General features: G+C 44.4%; 1 protein-coding gene across 1 annotated transcript in view; it reads right to left on the bottom strand.

The window, feature by feature from the left end:
• Positions 1 to 20,799, bottom strand: part of AFF3 (ALF transcription elongation factor 3) — a 325,490-nt gene that overhangs the window by 60,350 nt on the left and 244,341 nt on the right. Inside the window, exon 9 of the mRNA XM_086481828.1 lies at positions 19,258 to 19,298. Coding sequence (XP_086337954.1) covers positions 19,258 to 19,298 — 41 coding nt within the window. The remainder of the gene's footprint in view (positions 1 to 19,257; positions 19,299 to 20,799) is intronic.

Here is a 20,799-nt window from a genome sequence, read left to right as displayed (position 1 = left end):
ACATGGGGAAATAAAGTTAGACAGACAGTGCCTGCAGTAAGAAATTACTGGGATGACCTCATGGACTAAAACTTTATAGACTTGCTCTTGTGCTTTCCAGGGTTAGACAGTGTGGGTCTAGATACAAAGAAAACCAGTATAGCCAACTGGAAATAAGTATAAGTCTGATGCTGTACAAATACAGCAACTAACTGTTCATGTTGCCATCACTGATCTTACAGGACGAAACACCATGGCCAGTGTGGCACAAGAATAAGGGCTGTGAGATACGTTGGCCTGGATTTGAAGTAGGCCCGAGAAAACTTTGTTTAATGGTTATTGGAATTCATCTGATAAAAAGTGCAAAGGCCAGCTGTGGTCTCAGACTAAAAGTCATCAGGGCAAGCTGTGAACGGATTCATATTAGCTTCCTAACTTAGGGTAAAAAAGCGTCTATTATTAGAAAAAGCGTGGAGAGACTATGTGCTGACGAGGTTATTAGCTAGTCCCGAGGAGGTGGATCCTGCTGAGTGTGGGTTTTAAGTGCTTTGCCTGCAGGGGAAGGTTGTCATTAGTCGCTGGGACATGGACCGCACAGGAGACTGGTGTGTTACACCTCAGTCTGTAGTTCCTGCCTGCAAGGCCACGGGTATATTCAGCAGCGATCTACACACTAGATACCAGGCTGTATCGACCACATCCAGGAAACCAGGCTCCATCTATGCAGTGAAGTAAGCAGGAAAAAGGATGAGGCTGTGAGAAGCACTGCCACCTCTCTGGATCACCAAGCCAGTTTTAAGCTCTGTCATTATGTTCGCCTAAGCTTCTGCTGCGTTGTGCTGGCAGCCAGCAACGATGTGAAATAAAGGTCCTTAGGAAGAAAGCACAAGTCCAAACACTTTATTTTCCTTTAAGGGAAGGATCCCTCTTTGTTTCACATGTGCATGAGCACACAGGTATTTGGCCAAAAAAGAAAAAGGGTAAAAGGTCTATATTAATTGTTTCCAAGTCTAGTAGCAAATGCCAGATTCTTAAATCTGTCATTTACTGCTGGGGAATTATTCCAAAAGTTATTCATAATTCTTACCTAGTAATTATTCAAACAGTATTTTCATAAATGTTGCATCAATAATTTAAAAGCTGCAACAGCATATGATTTTCAGTGACCTCTGATTCGAGTTTGATGGCCAGAAGAGGATAAGAGCAGAAGACTAATCATACATGATAATCACATAACATGAGAAGGAAATGCTAAACTGTGCATCGCTAATCAGTTCACTCTGATGGGTGTACTTCCCTGGGCTGAACCGTAACAGCATCAGTCCTCCATGCACCACTGGCAAGGACTGAAGAATATAGCCTTTTGATATTCTTACTCAATACCTTGTGTTGACTTGAACGTTTGTGTGGAGCTTGGTTGAAATATGAGCTGGCTTCTCTTCACTTTTTCCTGATGCAAAACTAACTGGATGTAGTTCATGTCAAGCTTATAATTTAAAGCTGCTCACATTCTACATTGAATGTGTTTGTTTCATAACTCAAAGCTCTGATTCATTGGTTCAGGTCTTGATTGTGACCTTGATTTGATGACTGTGTGGTCCACTGTTAATTATCTTGTTGTGGTTCTGCTAATATGGTGATGTGTTTTACATTTGTTTGCTTATTTTTAGTATACAGGGCTGGCTTATTCAGTCCAATTGTAACATGAGTCATATCAACTAAAGATGTATGTAACTTAAACAAGATACATCCCAGACCTGTGGTCCTGCAACCAAATAAATAATGCTACCCCCCACAAGATGGTATCAAGATTAAAACAAAGCTATTAAAATGCTGTCTTCTCAATTAGACAAAAACCCCTCAAGGTTGTAATACTACCTTTACCAAGCTCTTTACCAGATGCACAACAAACCTAAGGCAATCACTTCCTAACTAAGCAAACCCTGTTTACATCTCAGCTTTGGAAACATATGTTGTTAATTTTACAATTGCAGTTGCCATTTGAGCTGGGTGTCACCTCAAAAAAAAAAAAAAAAAAAGAAAGTGCGACTTTTGAGGGTAATTATTTTTTCAGCACAGGTGCAGAAAGTGCATTTGAAAGCCCTAAACATTCACGCAAGCTAAGCTTTGACTCAATCAAACTGCAGCCTATCACAACCTGAAAACAGTGTCATGAAATCTATTCTTTCAGGCATGGTATGGCCTTAATAAAAAGTAGCATAGAATTTCTTAACAGAGGCTCATCTTTTCTCCTTCCAGATTTTACCTTCCCTCCATGATCTCCCTTTGTACACTGACCAGACTACCCACATGTTTCACCACTTTTTAATCCCTGTGGCTCTTCGGTTAACTGGACAAGCGACTGGTGGGTCCATGCAGTTATGGAGTTTGCAGTTACCAGTCCTTTCAAGGTAACCTCCCAGTTCAACAGCTGAACACTGGTGCACGATATCCCTGTGGAGCTCAACTCCAGAGCAGCCGAGGAGTGTGCTGTGACACTCTAGTATGTCTTCTCCATGTGGGGCAGTGAGAATTCATTTGTCATACATTCCCCTCATTTAACCAGAGAAGGTATTCATAGAGTTTGCTGTAATGTATTTAAAAGGCTGTGGTGGTAAATTACTGACATATGAACAATTCAAACCAGATCCCAAATTTACTGCTGCTCCATAGTGATACCAGACTTTTGGCCATAAAAACAACCCTAATAATTTGGGTAGAGCAATTCTGCGGTAATCGCCTGGTCTAACCAACCTGGGAGACCTTACACAGGCAGAGGAGGACAGCAATGTACAGCAACCAATGACAGAAATTTGTCATGGCTCTTGCAATACTAATGAATGGTTAATGCTACCTTTTGAGGAAATTGGAGAAAAGAATAAAATACATTTCTTAGAAAATAATGTGGTGTTGGCTCAGATTAGCTAACTACATTGAATGCTAAGGCACTTGTCTGCTTTAACAGTGCCCTTTGTCTGCACATAAAGAATATTCATGGGGATAATGCAAGGCTTCAGGAGGGGGGCAGATATGCTTGCAACACAAGGGAGAAATTCCTGGATAATCAGTGTCAACCTGGAGCTTTTCACCAGCATTAAATCCTTTATAATTATTTAGGAAAATACATATGTTTTTACACAATACTCAGAAAATATCAGCAGTCTGAGGTTAAAATTTGGTGGCAGCTGACAAGCAGATAACATGCTAACACGGAAAATGGTATAAAAAGAGAAGTTGAACCAGAGGTCACAGTACATCTCTGCATCAATTAGAGAGTGATAATCTCAGAGGAGTGTTTAGGTTTTGCTGTCTTCTCAAACTGTTCTCTGGGTTTGCACTTTTGACTTTGCAGTTGTTGCTTTCTTCTTCAGCTTTAACAGAGAGAGGTGCTGTGCTGCGAATCCCTCCAGCAGGAGGAGGACAAGAGGAAAGCTGACGGTCATCCAATAGAAGAAGAAGCCCCAAATTAGGTTCTTCTGAGAGCTCTACCATTCAACATCCCTATTTCAAAAACGTAGGCTACAGCTTTCATGTCAGAAGCCCAGCACTCCTCTTTCCTGTACACTGTACCTCTACCCACAAGTTCCAGAAGGTGTTTGCATGAGGGGTTTGCACCAAAAGGTTTGAAACTGGAAAAATAAATGTGCTTGTTATTAGGTTCAGCAGAGTGGGAATCTGCTGGGCTTTTACAAAACTGTTCATTTTCTGAGTCTTAGCTCTTTCAGCTGTTTTTTTTTTTTTTTCATTGAGCAGAGAACAAGCTCTGTCTTACTAAGTGAAAACAATAGAGTGAGAAGTTGGAAATTGCCAGGAAGCCTGGGAAAGACCGGCACTCAGCCGAGATTTCATTCCATGTTTTCCTGTTGACCTCACAGGCTCTTGACACAAGAGCTCTGAGTACATTAAAGAAAGGCCACAGTCTCATTTGGTCCTGTGAACATTGGCAATATGTTATGGGGACAATATACAAACTTGAAAGGGAAAAACCGCAGCAATGTCCCCATGCCCTGGAGGTTTTGTCTGGTGCAATGCTGTTTAACCAGGGCACTGTGAGGTTTTAAATGGCCATATGAGATTTATAGTAGGTCATGACCAGATCTCTTTTCAGGGCAAAGTTTGAAAAGTCCATTTGTCTCAAAATTTAAAAAAAGAGTCTGGTAATTCTCCAAGGTTTTTCCTCTTCCTTCAGGCAACTATTTTTGCCTGGACAGAGTTCCTAGAGCCTCCCCAAGAGCCCTTTTAATGTGGGAAATATTGTCCTAGTGTCTGCTATCAAAGGAATAATACCGAAGATACAAATATTTACAAACCCACTTTAACTCCACATGGTCAGTATCAAGCTTATTAACTTTTAGAAAAGGGACACCATGACCTTAAAAGAAGTAGCTTCAGGAAATCAGTATTTGAGGGCATTATTAGCAGGGAAGAGTGATGGTTATTACAGGGAGCTGAATGGAGAAGACTAAAGGTGCAGACAGAAATCCTCCATGTCCAGCTGATGGCGTAGCCGCCCCACTGCAGGTCTGGCAGCCAAAGGGCAGCCCTGGCTGGGTGGGTGGCAGTGTCAGCCCCTCACTGCTGCCCAGCTGGGTCACACCCCACCACATGTCAGCAAAAGGCATACAGAATTACAGAATGGTGAGGGTCAGAAGGGACCTCTGTAGATCATCTAGTCCAACCCCATGCTAAAGCAGGTCCACCTAGAGCAGGTTGCACAGGACCACGTCCAGGCAGGTTTTGAATATCTCCAGGGAAGGAGACCCCACAACCTCCCTGGGCAGCCTGTTCCAGTGCTCTGTCACCCTCAGAGTAAAGAAGTTTCGCCTCACATCCAGGTGGAACTTCCTGTGCTCCAGTTTGTGCCTGTGGCCCTTGTCCTGTCACTGGGCACCACTGAAAAGAGTCTGGTCCCATCCTCTTGACACCCGCCCTTTAGATATTTATAAGCATTTACAAGGTCCCCTCTCAGTCTTCTCTTCTCCAGGCTAAAGAGCCCCAGGTCTCTCAGCCTTTCCTCATAAAAGAGATGCTCCAGCCTCCTCATCACCTTTATAGCCCTCTACTGGGCTCTCTCCAATAGTTCCCTGTCACTCTTGAACTGTGGGGCCCAGAACTGGACACAGCACTCCAGATGTGGCCTCACCAGGGCAGAGTAGAGGGGGAGGAGAACCTCCCTCGACCTGCTGGCCACACTCTCCTTAATGCACCCCAGGACACCATTTGCCTTCTTGGCCACAAGGGTACATTGCTGGCTCATGGTCCACTTGTCTACTACAACTCCCAGGTCCTTCTCTGCAGAGCTGCTCTCCAGCAGGTTGCCCCCCGACCTGCACTGGTGCATGGGGTTATTCTTCCTCAGGTGCAGGACCCTACACCTGCCCTTATTGAACCTCATTAGGTTCCTCTCCACCCAACTCCAGCCTGTCCAGATCTCTCTGAATGGCAGCACAGCCCTCTGGTGTGTCAGTCACTCCTCCCAGTTTTGTGTCATCAGCAAACTTGCTGAGGGTGTGCTCTGTCCCTTCATCCAGGATGTTGATGAACATGTTGAATAAGACTGGATCCAGTACTGACCCTTGGGGAACACCGCTAGTCACAGGCCTCCAACTAGACTCAGCACCACTGATCACAACTCTCTGAGCTCTGTCCTTCAGCCAGTTCTCAATCCACCTCACTGTCCACTCATCTATCCCACACTTCCTAAGCTTATCTATGAGGATGTGGTGGGAGACAGTGTCAAAAGCTTTGCTAAAGTTGAGGTAGACAACATTCACTGCTTTCCCCTCGTCCACCCAGCCAGTCATGCCATCATAGAAAGCTATTAGATTGGTCAGGCATAATTTACCCTCGGTGAATCCATCCTGACTACTACTGATAATCCTCTTTTCCTCCACCTGTTTAGAGATAACAGCCAGTATGAACTGTTCCATCACCTTTCCAGGGATGGAGGTAAGGCTGACTGGTCTGTAGTTACCCGGATCCTGCTTCTTGCCCTTTTTGAAGACTGGAGTGACATTGGCTTTCCTCCAGTCCTCAGGCACTTCTCCTGTCCTCCATGATCTGTCAAAGATGGTGGAGAGTGGCTTAGCAAGAACATCTGCCAGCTCCCTCAGGACTCGTGGGTGCATCCCATCAGGGCCCATGGATTTGTGCGTGTCCAGTCCAGCTAAGAGATCCCTAACCCAATCCTCCTTGACCAGGGGACAGTCTTCCTTCCTCCAGACTTCCTCTCCTACTTCCAAGGTCTGGGATTCCTGAGGACCAGCCTTAGCAGTAAAGACTGAGGTGAAGAAGGCATTCAGTAACTCTGTCTTCTTTGTATCCTCAGTCACCAGGGCACCCACCTCGTTCAGCAGGGGGGCCACATTTTCCCTGGTCTTCCTTTTGCTACTGATGTATTTGAAGAATTCCTTCTTATTGTCTTTGACATCCCTAGCCAGACTTAATTCCAAATGGGCCTTAGCCTTCCTCATTGCACCCCTGCATACTCTGATGATATTTCTGTATTACTCTCGAGTGGCCAGTTCCTTTTTCCACATGTTGTAAACTTCCTTCTTCCCTTTGAGTTTTTCCAGGAACTCCTTGCTCATGCAAGCAGGCCTTCTTCCTCCTTTGCTCGATTTTTTCCTCACAGGGATGCATTGGTTTTGGGCTTGGAGGAAGTGGTGCTTGAATAGCAACCAGCTCTCTCAGGCCTTCCTACCTTCTAGAGCCCTAGCCCATGGGATTCCTTCAAGTAGGTCTTTGAAGAGGCCAAATTTAGCTCTCTTGAAGTCCAGGGTTGCAATCATACTTATTGCCCTGCTTCTTCCACGCAGAATCCTGAATTCCACCATCTCATGGTCACTACAGCCAAGGCTGCCCCCAACCTTCACATCACTGAGCAGGCCTTCTTTGTTTGTTAGTACGAGGTCCAGCAGCGCACCTCTCCTTGTTGGTTCCACCACCATCTGAGTCAAAAAGTTATCATCAATGTTTTGCAGGAACCTCTTGGACTGTGGGTGCTTGTCTGTGTTACTTTCCCAGCAAATATCAGGATGGTTGAAGTCCCCCCTGGGAACCAGGGCCTGTGATTGTGCAGCTGTTTCCAGCTGTCTGTAGAAGGCTTCATCTACCTCCTCATCCTGGTCAGGTGACCTATAGTAAACACCCACAACAAGGTCTCCCATATTAGCCTGCCTCCCAATTCTTACCCATAAGCTCTCAACTCTCTTGTCATCCCACCCTAAGCAGAGCTCAATACACTCCAGGTGCTCTCTCACACAAAGAGCAACTCCCCCACCTCGCCTAGTTGGCCTGTATTTCCTAAAGAGTACATAGCCATCCATGACAGCGTTCCAATCATAAGAGCTGTTCCACCATGTCTCAGTAATCACAAGGAGATCATGGCCCTGCAACCGCACACAGACCTCCAGCTCTTCCTGCTTATTCCCCATGCTGTGTGCATTGGTGTACAAGCATTTCAGGAAGGGAGCTGAGCATACAGATTTCACCCTTGAGCGGTGGTAGACTTTTTGGTACTCAGAAATACTAATATGCTGCCCCATGAGTACTAAGCTACTATCCCCAGGCACCCCTCTGGCAGGCCCAGATACATCCCCAACCCCCTTTGAATCTAGTTTAAAGCTCTCTCAACGAGCCCTGCCAACTTTTGTCCCCAAATCCTCTTCCCCCTATAAGATAAGTTTCTCCCATCTGTTGACACACCCTACGCTGGTGTCCATGGGGCTGCAAAACAAGACAATGGGCTGGTCCCCTACCACAGCTGTTTCTCCTGCACAGCAGGAAGAGAGGTTGTCCCCCTCCAACGATGGGGGCCATGTCAACCTTTCAGCAGTGGGTGGTACCTGGGTAGCCTCTGTTAGGCTTTGCTCATGACACTGGAAGCCAGCAGGGCTTGCCTCTCACTGTGTGGTTCTGAGACTGGGGGCAGCTGGAGGAGACTGGTTGGAGATGGGGGGCCTGTGGAGGGCTCCAGGCACCCCAGTGGTGTCAGGGTGGTTTTGAAGAATGGGGAAAGGGCAGATTGGACAAGCAAGACAGCAAGGATCCATGAGGTGCAGCCAGAGAGCCAGCAACAGAGGCCCTGGGAGAAGGTCCCCCTGGGAAACTTGGAAAGCCAAAATCTTGGAGATCTGAAACTGAGTAGAGGGAGATGCCTGTGAGAAAGGCTCTGTGTCTGGTTTTCCTCTTTTCTATCCAAAGGAGCTGTAGGAAGGAAGAAAAGGAAGATGGGAATGGCAAGTGATGTCCCACAGAGCTGCTGGGAGCCAGGCTCTAGCTGCCCCCTCACCAGTGCCTGCACCGCCAGCAGCCATCACCTGCCCGGGTATGAAACAACACAGACCTCCCTGGGTATGTGTGACATCAGGGCCAGAGTAGATCTTCGCAAAAGCATATTAAAGTGTCTTAACGGATCATTGCAAAGCGAGAAATTTACTTGGCAGGTCTCAATGACTTTTCTGGGGTGATTTTTATCTGTTGTGTAAATCAGAATCATGCAATTATTTAACTCTGTTCCCCTGTTTTTTTATTTGACAAACTGTTTTTTCATTTAGAGCAGTTATGCTTGATTGTGCAAGTAAATAATAAGTGAGAGCTATTTGTGATTTATTTGGCTGCTAAATTTCCACAGAGAAGGGCCTATTCTCTTCTGTGTGAATGTGTGTGTGAGAAGCAGTCCCTCAGCAAGAAGAAAAGTTTTGCGCCTGAATCAAGAACGAAAAAGACCTTTAAAATCTTTATAGCCATCTAATACAGAAGATACACTGGTATGCAAAGTAAATTCCATCAGGTATAGAATACCTACCTTTAAAAGAAATAATTTTCTATTTTGCTAAAATGCCAGAAGATTGCAGACCGTAATAAAGATAGCATGTGTCACGTTTAAATCATACCCCATGGAAAAATATCTAATTTAATTTAAGTATTTTCTGTTTATTTCTGCCTTTCAAAGGAATATCATTTTCAGGTTACAAAAATGAAATGTCTGAACTTAGACTCTTTACACCTAGTTTCAAGCCAGACCTAATTTTACATCTAAGTTAAAAACACATGAGAGCACACAGTCATAATGTGATCTGGCCCCTCTCTGACTGCAAAAAGGGCAGCCTACTATAAATAGAATCCTTGAAAGGAGGAAGGTCTTCTGTTTTCAGGACGATTTTGAAATTTTATGCCATTCCAGTTTGGAACAAAGCTCTCCAATTCTGAATTTTCCCATGAAACAGAACCCCAAAATAAAGCAATAATAATGAAAAATAAAGCAAACCTGTTTGTTCTGATAAACTGTAAAGAAAATGTCACCAGATAGACCCCCCTGGAAATGCTGACTGAGCAAAAAACCTTGTAATTTTGGAAAATGAGCCATTTTGGGGTCTTGGTTTGCATCAAAAAAGCTCCAATGGTTCAGGAGCCCAAATACCTTCCCTGGAGCCCTACTCATCAGGTTGCCAGCGAGGGTGTTGAGGCAGCTGGTAGACAGTCAGGCTGAGCTGAAGTGGAACCATAAGCAAATCCTGGAGTCTGAACTGCACACCGAGTGTGTTCCTTTAAAATAATGTACTTGTGAAGCCTTTGGAAATGCAAATAGGTAGTGATGTGATTTTTAAAAGCTGGAAATATGTCCAAAGTGCTGAGGTCAAATCCTCAAAGGGTGAAAACTGGGATAATGCTACTGAAATCAGTGAAACTATTTCATTTTGTACCAGTCACTGGTCACTGAAGTTTAAAAGAGAGTTCAAAGTCTACAGTCAGTGTCCAGTAAGAATCATTGCTAGTGTGCACCGATCAGAGCCATTGATGAACCACAAAGAGAATTACTGTGGAATTCAAAATGTTAAAAACAATTATATGATTTAAGCTTTCAATTCGTGCAGAAAAAAATCTCTCAATCAAACTAAACCAGAAACTTGTCATTTTTTCTATTTACTTTTCACATTTACCATGAAAAAATGCTCCCTGCTTCCACAAACCACTTGGATAAACCAGAAGGTTTGCATGCATTTTTAGGTTTACACATTGGCTGAAATGTGTATAACATACCTCCTTCTCCTGATGTCTGCATGAAAGACTTTTCACATGCATGGAAAAAGTATTCCTCTTCAACCAGCTCAAGCCCTACAGCTAGGTATAACATTCCTTTCTCACCAAAACTTCCCAACAATTTTAATTTGGCTTCTGGGTATATCAGGAATGTGGGGTCAAGTCCCTACTTCGGAAGCTGTGCAGGGCATAGAAATTCTTTGAATGTTGCCTCGCTTCAGTATTCAGTGCACTCACAGAAGGAAAGGAGGTTTTAGTTGTTGTAGGTGTTTTATTTGTTTGTTTGTTTGTTTTAATAGGAGGAAGGAAAGAAACAATTCCTTGGATGGGATGAGACTTTTGTAACACCTAGGATCTCCAGGATTCTGGGAGTAAGACCGATGGGGGTCTGCATTGGAGTTGTGGAAAAGTATCCCCTTCACAGACTTTTCAATAGGAATTTGGTTGCAAGTACAGATTGTGGTCCTCAGGAGACTTAGATGGGGTATTTTTGGCCCAAAATCACGGGTAGCCGTGAGATGGCCTGTATATATCACCCAGCATGCACTGATTCTTTCTGATAAGGGAGGAAGATGAAAGCATTGCCAAAGGAATAAGAGTTTGGTAGGAGACAAAAATAGTTTTGTGAATCTAATCCTTTCTGTAGAAAGTTCTGGGTGTGAGTCTTTCTTAGCCAAGGACTTCTCTAGAGGTACTCCCAAACATGCCTGAAACCTTTCAGCTATGATATTTTTCAAGGTAAAGCATCTGTATGAGATTTGGTGGATCACAAGTTTAGGACCCTACTAGGCTGCTGCTGTACCAGCATATGTGAAATAGCTAAGTGGGAAACTACTCCTCCAACCTAAGAGCTCTGTCAGATTTCACAAATGTTCCAGTTTTTCTCTGGGAGGAAACCCAGACTGTTCAATGATCACACTTACATTTTCTTTCACTGAGATGCAAAAAACCTAGAACAGCGTGAACCCTTCCTCAATGGCAGAATAAATCCAACTCTTCTCCCAGAGGAAAGGAAAGGATAAAAGCTTTCTTGCAACCTACATAAAAATTTAGGCAGCCATGAGAAAAAGGAGGAGACACCTGGATGGGACTGCATGGTGGAGCAAAGTATCTCAGAACACGACAACGTAATCTCCTTGCAGGCGTGATTCAGCCACACGCTCATCCCCAGGGGGAAATCACAGGACACCTCTTTCTTTGTACATACTCACCTTTTTTTTTTGCCTGCAAAGAAAACTGGCCGTGGTTCTTCTTCTGTGTAGTGTCCTCTTCACCCCTCAAAGAGCCATCCAAGGTACAGACCATGTGCTGTCCTCACTGAGGCCTCATTAAGACACTGTACTGAGGAGTTCCTTGCCCACCTTGGGCACAAGCACAGCTCTTTTGTGGGACTGGCTTCCTGCAGAACATGCCTGCACTCCCCCGAGCAAACCAAGGCTCCCCTTTCCTTTTTTGTCTCTGTTGTTGCCAAGGTCAGAACAAAACCAAGAGCAAGGAGAAAATGCTCTTGAAACTAAAATGAAAAAATACAGAGGGTTGTAGGCAGATAGCCTTGCCAGTGACAAAGGCAAACAAAGTTCATCTGGGATTTCTAAACCACCTTTGCAAGAAGGCAGGAAAAAACAATTGGAGTGAGCATGTCATCCATGGAGCTGATGCCAGAAAACCCTATTGTGCCTGGCTGATTACTGAGTGATTAAAGCTTGAAGGGGGGATCTCCTTCCATCTGCTGTATGGGCTACTGCTTCACTGAAAGGGAACTGAAATTTCTCCTTTGCATTGCTGCACCCGCTCTGGAGACTCCCTGAGCTACAGCTAGGACATGATTTACAAACACACAGGGGTCAAAAGTCCCAAGCTAACATCATGTAACTGGCCCAGGCTGAGGTGCCGCTGCTTGCTATGAATTTTCAGCTTTTCTTAAAATAAGGTGGTAATGAAAGTGTGGTGATTTGTGGGAACAGCATGGTCGCTGGTTTCCTGCTATTGGTGCTGCGTAAACCTGAGCTCTCTTTTGTTAGACTGCCAGGAAATAGATACAAATGTATTTATAAGATTTCACTTTTGCAGCATAGCACTAAAAATAGCACAATGCATCATTCATAGTACAGGTCTCTATTCTCTTATCCCACTGCTGAAGTAAGAAAGGCATAATGTTATCAACTAACTGTCCTCTTACCTCTTTCAATAAAGCAAGTTTTAGCTACTGGGGTTACTATCAAGGTTAAAATCCCCTTTGTTTTACATGTTCATTGCCTTGGGGGACCGTCATTGCCCAAAGGGAGAATAATGTTCAAGTCTTATTGAAATATCGTAAGTACTATCAATAATAAGGAAAAGAGAATTCATTAACAAACTGCCCATAGCTATGTACTCATGATATATGGGAGTGGCGTTCAGAGCATCAATTCAACAATACTTTGAGTCAGTGCTCCTTTGACCCACGCTGATGAAGATGGACAGACAGGTTAGACAAGATTATGCCTCCAAGGGTCATAAAAATGTAGAAGTTTCCCAACTGCAAACTGATTTTTCAAAGCCAATTGCCTGCACAATTTAACCAGACGACCATTTATGCCTTCCAGGTTTCATATCATTAATGTTTGTTTCCTCTTGGATTTTTGCTGTTTCTCCTTCTCTTTCTTTCTTTTCTTTCCCCTCAGATACACACATTAAAAAACCACTCTCACACTTCTCGTCCTATGTGATTTATTCCCAAGAAATTAAATTACATTTTTATAAGCCTGTGTTACCGCAAATGATAGCTGAAGATTTGCTGAAAAAAATTAATTCCTGATCTGTTGCTGTGAAGCGTCCTTGCTAGCACTGTACTGACTCTGTCTTTCAAAACCAGATGGAAGCAGTCCAACGGTATGATTAACTTCTTAGTCCCTGCAATTTCCTATTGCTCTACTTGCCCTAGATTTCAGGATTGACCTCCTGCTTCACTGCAAAATGCACAGTTGCTCAGTTTGATAAATCACATGAATACTTTTTTGATCACAGTTATCTACTATTTACTACATACCCAGTGAGGTTAATCATATGCTGAGGCACTTCATATGCTGCACACATATACACTCTTCTTCCCAATAGCACTTTGCATATTCTTCATGCTGCCAGCCAGCAATAGGACCTGTTTTCTCCTTACTAATACACGAAAGACCACAGACCTGCACCTTGTGTCTTTTCCCTTCCACGTTAATTCTGTAATTATCCACACACTGATTCCTAAAAGACCTAGCAAGCCAAAGAAAATATGTGAGAATTACTAGTCAGACTGTTCTGTCAGTGGATAGATATTTTTCAAAATGCAAATGTTTCTGGGAACTAGAACCAATCATCTCCCCCAAGATATCTTTGGGGAGCCATTGAGAATGGCATGGGGTTGCCCATGGGGAGGTGAGAAATGTTTGGCTGTCATGCTAGCAAAACACTATTACTTCCATGAAGAAAAAATACATCTTAACTTTTCTTTTTCTTTCTCTAAACATCAAAGGAATTTCAGTATTTAGTATCACTAGCTAGGGCTCAAAATTGTTACAATTCCCTGGGACAGCTCTGCTCTACCTTCTCATGCAGAGCTGCAATACATCCAAATCACATCTCCAGAGCTATGGTGCAACAATTCTAAACAAACAGGAGCAACAGTCAAGGTATGGGAAAACATCCAACAGTGACAGACGAGCGCTACAGATCTTGCTCACAAGTGAAATAAAGGGAAATGGAGTTCCAGTTTTATAGATATATCTATTACTTTACACCCCAAGCCTTCTACACAGGCTCTTCTTTTAAAGCACCATTCCACTAATTCACAACAGTTTCCAATACTGGAAATAGTAAGCCAATGGCATCCTGGGCTGCATCAAAAGCAGCGTGGCAGCAGCCTGGGGGAGGTGATTCTCCCCTTCTACTCTGCTCTCATGAGACCCCACCTGCAGTGCTGCGTCCAGTTCTGGGTAGCTCAGCACAAGAAAGACATGGACCTGCTCCAGCAGGTCCAGAGGAGGGCCATAAAGATGATCAGGGGTCTGGAGCACCTCCCCTGTGAGGACAGGCTGAGAGAGTTGAGGTTGTTCAGCCTGGAGAAGAGAAGGCTCCAGGGAGACTTTACAGCGGCCTGCCAGTGCTTAAAGGGGGCCTGCAGGGGAGGTGGGGAGGGACTCTTGATCAGGGAGTGTGGTGATAGAACGAGGGGTAATGGTTTCAAACTGAAAAGAGGTAGGTTTAGGTTAGGTATTAGGAAGAAATTCTTCATTGTGAGGATGGTGAGACACTGGCACAGGTTGCCCAGAGAAGCTGTGGCTGCCCCCTCCCTGGCAGTGTTCAAGGCCAGGCTGGACAGGGCTTTGAGCAACCTGGTCTGGTGGAAAGTGTCCCTGTCCATGGCAGGGGGGTTGGAACCAGATGGTCTTTAAGTCCTTTCCAACCCAAACAATTTTGTGATTCTATAATTTTATGATATACAGTACATATCATTACTCTTCCTCCTTCAAGTCTGTAACTAGGAGGGCTGAGAAACTCTAGACATTTCTAGCAGGAGTTGCCCTTTGCTACCCCGTACTATGTGGGAGGGCTGCAACTGAGGGACACCAGTGTTTCCAAACAGACAACTTTCATGTAAGGCATAAATGATAAATCCATATCCCTGGCTGGAGGTATTCTCTTTTTCCTCTCAAAGATAATCCAGAAAGTTTAAGCAATGTGCTAATGCTGTGAGAGCAGTCTGTTTGTTTCTGTGGCAGTGAACGCTGTGTGTGCACACTCTTCTCCAGCCAACCTTTGCCTCCTGTGGAGCCCATGATCTCAGTTCCGTCATTCTCTTCTGGGACCCAGATCACCTGTCCTGAGCCAAGGCTTCCCCTTGGCTGTCACTGATTACATAGACCTGTCACATGAAGCCCTTCCATCCAGCCAGCTAGCTGAGTCACTTTGCTGATAAGCTGACCACGTATCTTCTCATGTGGAGGACTCTCACGGTGTGAAAGGCAATGTTATTGAAAAACTCAGTCCAACACAAACATAAGTATGTGAGTGACAGGAAGCACATGAGTATTTTTGCTAGCTGCCACTGGACTATTTACTTACTTTAGGGTATCACAAGTTTAACTGCTTTGCTTAATCACAGCTCAAGCAGATACTTGAGAACAAGAAATCTTTGGCTCGGTCCACTGAAAGTTTTAAGGCTGATTGGACAGCTGCCTTTCCTGCTTTAAGTGATCTATTAAAAGTCTAAATTGCCTCTTATTGTTGCCTTAATACTTTACAGGCAGTTGCTCCCCAGGCCTCCTAACCCAAATAGTGTATCTCAATGTGGCTTTGTCTGAAGAAGAAGAACCATGCTACAGATCGCACTGGACTAATCATTGATCCTGTGGCTGCTTACTTGATCAGGGGAATGGACTGGATCGTTCCAGGTCAACCTTTTCCATTAGATTTTCCTTGCAGCTGAGAGCTAAATATGTGCATGCACCCATGAGAGGCGGTGCAGCAGATGTCTCTCTCCTTGCAGATGTGGGGCTCTGCTTCTTCGCATGACCTGCTTGTCAGCTCCCCAAACCCTTCGCTGCTCCAGAGGGCAACAGGGAATATTTGTCTGCCCTTCAGGATCTTCAGTGCAACTGGCCAGACCCATCAGGGTAAACCAGCTCATGTCTGGCACAGCCTGCTTTTCAGTATCCTAACCATGATCCGACACTGACAGACAAGGTATGGTCACATGGAAATGCAAAGTACTATTCCTTCTGCCCGACAGGAGGGCGGACTGAAGCTCAGACAGGCTGTGTAACTCACCAACCATCATGAACGGGGCTTGTCTACAATGCCAAACGGATGTTAGTGTTGAGATGCCTTGTCTATCAACAGCCCGAGATGGTAAATCAAAAAGGTTTACCATAGCCTGTACTTAACAGTTCAGGTCTGGATGACATGTATATATTAATCAGGTGCTGAGCGTAAGCTAGTGAGTTGGACTCTTTACAGGACTTATCAGCTGGGACGGGCAGGCTTGCCAGCACGGCCATATGGCTGCTGGGCTGAGCGGGTTCAGCTCTCCCTCTGCCTTACACACCAGCTTTGTACGGGCAGAGCTAGCAGGGTCTGCCTGCGTCCTCCAGCGGAAGTACACAGAAAGGATAACAGACCGCAATTGTGAATTAAGCATGTCTCCTAAGTACCACCCAAGCGCCGCGGTGAATGGGCTATCTTTCCCCTGTTACGGCGAGAAATTCAGTGCTGGTACAACACTTTCCTCTAAGCGTTCAAAACTCTTCAGCAGACCCACTTGGCCTACACCACAGCACAGAGAAATAAAAGCAGCTAGGGGAATAAAAGTGCCCTAGGACCGCTGTAAATCTTTACTTCACGGAAAATCTTATCTTGCACATGAATACGAGCTGCAAGTAAATTTAATGTGTGGATTAAGTACTATGCAGTCTCCCTCATGGTGGGCTTTTCAGCCTAAAAAGAACAAAAGAATAATAATGAGTGTTGTGTTTGGGTATGATTACAAACAGCTGTAATTTACAGCTGGACATTCTCCCTTGCAAATGTATCCAGCAAGCAAATGATTCTGGGTTAGTGGAACAGACTGCAAAAAATTAGCTTTTAACTTCAGCCTTAAGGTCAGAGTTCTGGGACCATGGGAGTCAATAATAAAATCTATTTAGCTCAGTGGGATTAAGCAGGTTTAAGACCTGGCTTAACCACACTGCTTACTGTTAAATAACAACAGAACACACTGAATATTTTAGTTACACGCATTTTTCTTCATTTGAAAGCTAGTCAGGCAGTGGATGTGAGAGTCAGACAACCGAAGATATGCTAGTGCTATACCGTTAAGGTATATGAGTGAAGTTCTTCCTCTTCTCTATCCCAGAAACTGAACAATCTGTGTAGTGAGACCACTTCACTGAAGAGCACAATAAAATTAAAGCCAAGCTGTGCTGTATAAACACCGAGGGTTTTTCATGAGAGAATGAAAAGCTAATGGGGCCAGTGCATCTTTCCTGACAAAATAGTCAGTACATGTGCAGAGCAACCTGTCTTCTGGAAGCAGAAAAGCTGTTTCAGTCAAGCTTCTGGGTCACTAATCTTTGTGTTTGCACATAAATCTGCTGGGGGTTACTGTGTCATTCTGAAAACAAGACTGAGTGCAATACACTAAAGAAATCAATGGCTACAGATTTAAAAACTCTCTTTTTTTGGTGGTTTTTTTTTTGGTTTTTTTTTTTTTTTTTCCTCTTTCAGTTTAGCTAACTGCTACCTTTTTAACAGAACCTGAAAGCAAAAACTGCAACAAGGACTGCTGGAGAATATTTTTTTTAAAAAATAAGGGGTAAAGTTACCGAGAGCTTTATTTAAGCTGCCATCTCCCTTGGTGCTGGGAAGTGCTGGTGTGTGACCAGGAGCTCTTAGTTGCTACTGACACAGAAGTAATGAGCAGCAATACCATAGGCATCCTTGCTTTAGTCAAGACTAGACAGTAACTGCTGTCACAGTGTGGGTTTTTGGCCCCCTGCCCTCCCGTTCACTCGCTGCGGTGAGGTTACCGGCAGACAGGAGGCTCCCCCGCTGAGGGTGCACCCTTGGCTTCCCAGCACCCCTTCCAGAAGGAGAGGAGGAGGGTGCCCTGGCAGCCGAATGTTTGCAGAGCAGGTGGGAAAACTGTAGTCTCTGGGCATGCTTTTAGGGGCAGAAAGGGGACTATCTGATAATAAATACGAAATCTGAGGTGTGACGGGCCCTTCTGCCCTGAGGATGAGGGTAGCCTGAGCCCAGCTCCCTCACCACCCACTGATGAGGTAGGAACTATCTATCCATCACCGACACTTTTCTTCCTAGGGGATACAGAGAGCGCACTGCAGAGTTTGGGGCTATTGTCCCCACCAAGTGCAAAAGCTGCTTTGCCTCAGGGGTGAGCTTGCACACCTCCAGGGAGAGGAGTATAATGCTGGCTCTGACTCCACTTTCTTTTTGCATTCGTCCTAGTTACAGCAAATACTTGTATGCCCTACAACTGTGCCAGCGATTTCACCCGCATCCCATACATTTCACTCGGGAATTTTTTTCCTTAAGGGGGGGAAAAAATTCTAAACAAAATGGTGTTTGTAAACTTGGGGGGAGAAGGTCGATAATTTTGGCTGTCTTAGCCTCCAAGCAGAGAGAAATGTTATTCATCCATGCACAACATATAATTCAGCCTAAGTGACAGGCTCTGCTCTGGAGAAATCCTGGCCTGAGCTGGCTTCCAGAGTCAATTACTGCTTATTCCCAGGGAGGCGGGGGGCAGGGGGCCAGACAGAGCAGAGGGGGCTGCCAACAAGGCATGGGGAAATTTACTCTGTGTCAGCCTGCATGACACAGTACCTCATTTGTGGATAAATGTAAATCTGCTAGTTCTTTTTCACAGGCACTAAAATGTACAGTCTCTCCTCCCCCTTCCCTCCCCCCGTTCCCAAAACTGGAAAAGAAATCAGGACTGTCTTAGAAAGCTGCCTTATATTTCAATCAATCCTCTTTCATAAAAGTCATTTAAGGTAAATACCTGTGCAGACCTACGGCCCAACTATAACATTTACTATGGCCCAAATCCTGAATTCCTCACTTGGGCAAGTTTCCCATTGAAGTTAATGGATTTTTGCTCGAAAAAGAGCTGAGTAAAAACTGAACACTGTCTAAGGATTTGGTCCCCTGCTTATCTGCCTAGAGCACTGCTGCAGTTCCAGAAGAAGTGAAAAAATGAATTAAATTCCTCCAAAATACCAATCCCTCGAAACTTAAGGGGTAAAAAAGGGCATTGTTTTTGTGCCTAAGATGTACAGAGAACTCATCAACAGAAGAGTAATTCCCAGGGAAAGGATTTGGAAAAAGTCAAAAGAGAACATCTCAGAATAAATGAAGTACTTATGGCTGAAAAATGAGCTCAGATATATCTCAGCAAACTCTAAAGCTCAGAATTTACTGCATCATTCATGCTTTCTCCAGTAAGTTTCTTATCTCTCGTTTGGTATCACAACAAGGGATTCTGCATACTCTGTATGAAATACAACAAGACTGTGATTTTTGCAGTAATAAACTCTACACATGCATGACAAATCCAAGCATGCAAAATGTTTAACATCCCAGTTCACAGATACTTTGGGGACAAAATCCGATTATGAGTTATATGCCACAATAAATAGGGCTCAACGTTTCATAAAGCAATTTATAGTTCATAAAAATGACAAAATGTACCTGTCAGATAGAATGCGGAGAGCAGATCTCTGTGCTGCCTGCTGGAAGAAAGGGCAGAGATGTTTATTTTATATTCTGACTTGAAAATTACGAGCACAATCAACACTTTAAAAAATGCGTTACACACATTTTTGTCACGTGTCCAAAATGTTAAAGTACGAGCAAAGTAGCAGAGAGTCTATAGTCAAATGGACATTCCAGCCTAGTAAATGTAAGAACACTTTGTTAAGTACGCCATAAACTAGAAGATTGTCAAAGCACCGCACGATATTTGAGGTCTGAACTACTCTATTTAGACGATTTTTTCTGTGGGTCCCTGAAAACTCGGCAGGGCTCGGTTCTCTGCCTTCCCCTCTCCCCGCTTCCGCACTCCCACTCCCTCTCCTTTACCATTAGTCTCCTCCCATTCTTCCACAGAAACAAACATCACATATTTGGTTCCTTTTGCGATGAAGCCCGTAGCTATAATTATAAATTTTGCAAAGCTTGCCAGAGCTGCTGCAGACTTTTCATGAGCGCTGCCATGTTAATCTGCTGGCAACTTTTGACTACACAGTGCAGGATTGACCTGTTGCTGATTTGCTCCTCAGTTTTTGCCTAGTACAACTCTTTGGATGGGGTGGGGAAGCATCGTGCTTGTTCTTGTGTTAACCAGCAGGTTTGGGAATAGAAACTGTAGCCTCTCAAGTTTAATAGGACTCCCAAGCCTCTCCCTGAGCTAGTTTGCCACTTTATTATTATTATTCTTTCCCCTCTTTCAATCACTTCAAGTGGTGTGATTCATGGCTTTGGCACAGTCACCAGCTGCTAAGCAAAGATGAAATCCATAATGTTTTGAAAATCTGCTTTAAAGCCTTCATTCTACTTGGAGCTACCCAGAGCGTCCCCTTCCCAGCTGTACCTGTCCAGGCTGTGCCTCACCTGGTACAGAAGGGACACAAATCTAAGCATTAGGGTGAGCCAATGTGCAGGGAATTAAAAGTTGGTTTTCTTTGCAGTCACCAGTAAATAGGTTTTGAAACTGTTCTTTCTGGCTTCTCAGGCTGCTGGGGGCTGCATCCTTATTCCTGACCAAGCCGCACAGCTTGGCGGCATCCCGCTCAGCACCAGAAAACATGGGAGGTAACCTTTCTGGCTAGTCAAACTGCTGCTGACAGGCTGCAAAGAAAAACTTGATAAAACCTGACTTGAGGTTGCAGTTATGGAGCATTTCGCAGAAAGGTGTGAAAAGATCCCCTGAGTGGATCCCTGAAGATCTGACAGGAGTGCAGAAATGCTTTGGGAAGAGTTTCTACTTGATTTTGGAAGCAGGGTTTCTGCTTGGGGAACTTTCTGGAATAACTTGTGCCTCCTGGGATCCCTGAGGAGAAGTAGTTTGCCGTATATCACACACCAAATTGTCAGGAGGCAAGGTGGCATGGCTCACAGGAGGGTTTTTCCTTAGTGTCGACTTTCTGCAGTGGGCAGATAACCCGTGGGAAGGGCTGGGAAGGTCGAGTGTGCCCATGGCACAAACATGCTGGTTTTAGTGTTGGGAAAATA

This window comes from Leptosomus discolor, chromosome 1 (assembly GCF_034619465.1).
Source record: "Leptosomus discolor isolate bLepDis1 chromosome 1, bLepDis1.hap2, whole genome shotgun sequence".
In the NCBI taxonomy this organism is placed as follows: Eukaryota; Metazoa; Chordata; class Aves; order Leptosomiformes; family Leptosomidae; genus Leptosomus; species Leptosomus discolor.
The sequence above is the reverse complement of the archived record's forward strand: the minus strand, read 5'-3'. Positions and strand labels throughout refer to the sequence as shown.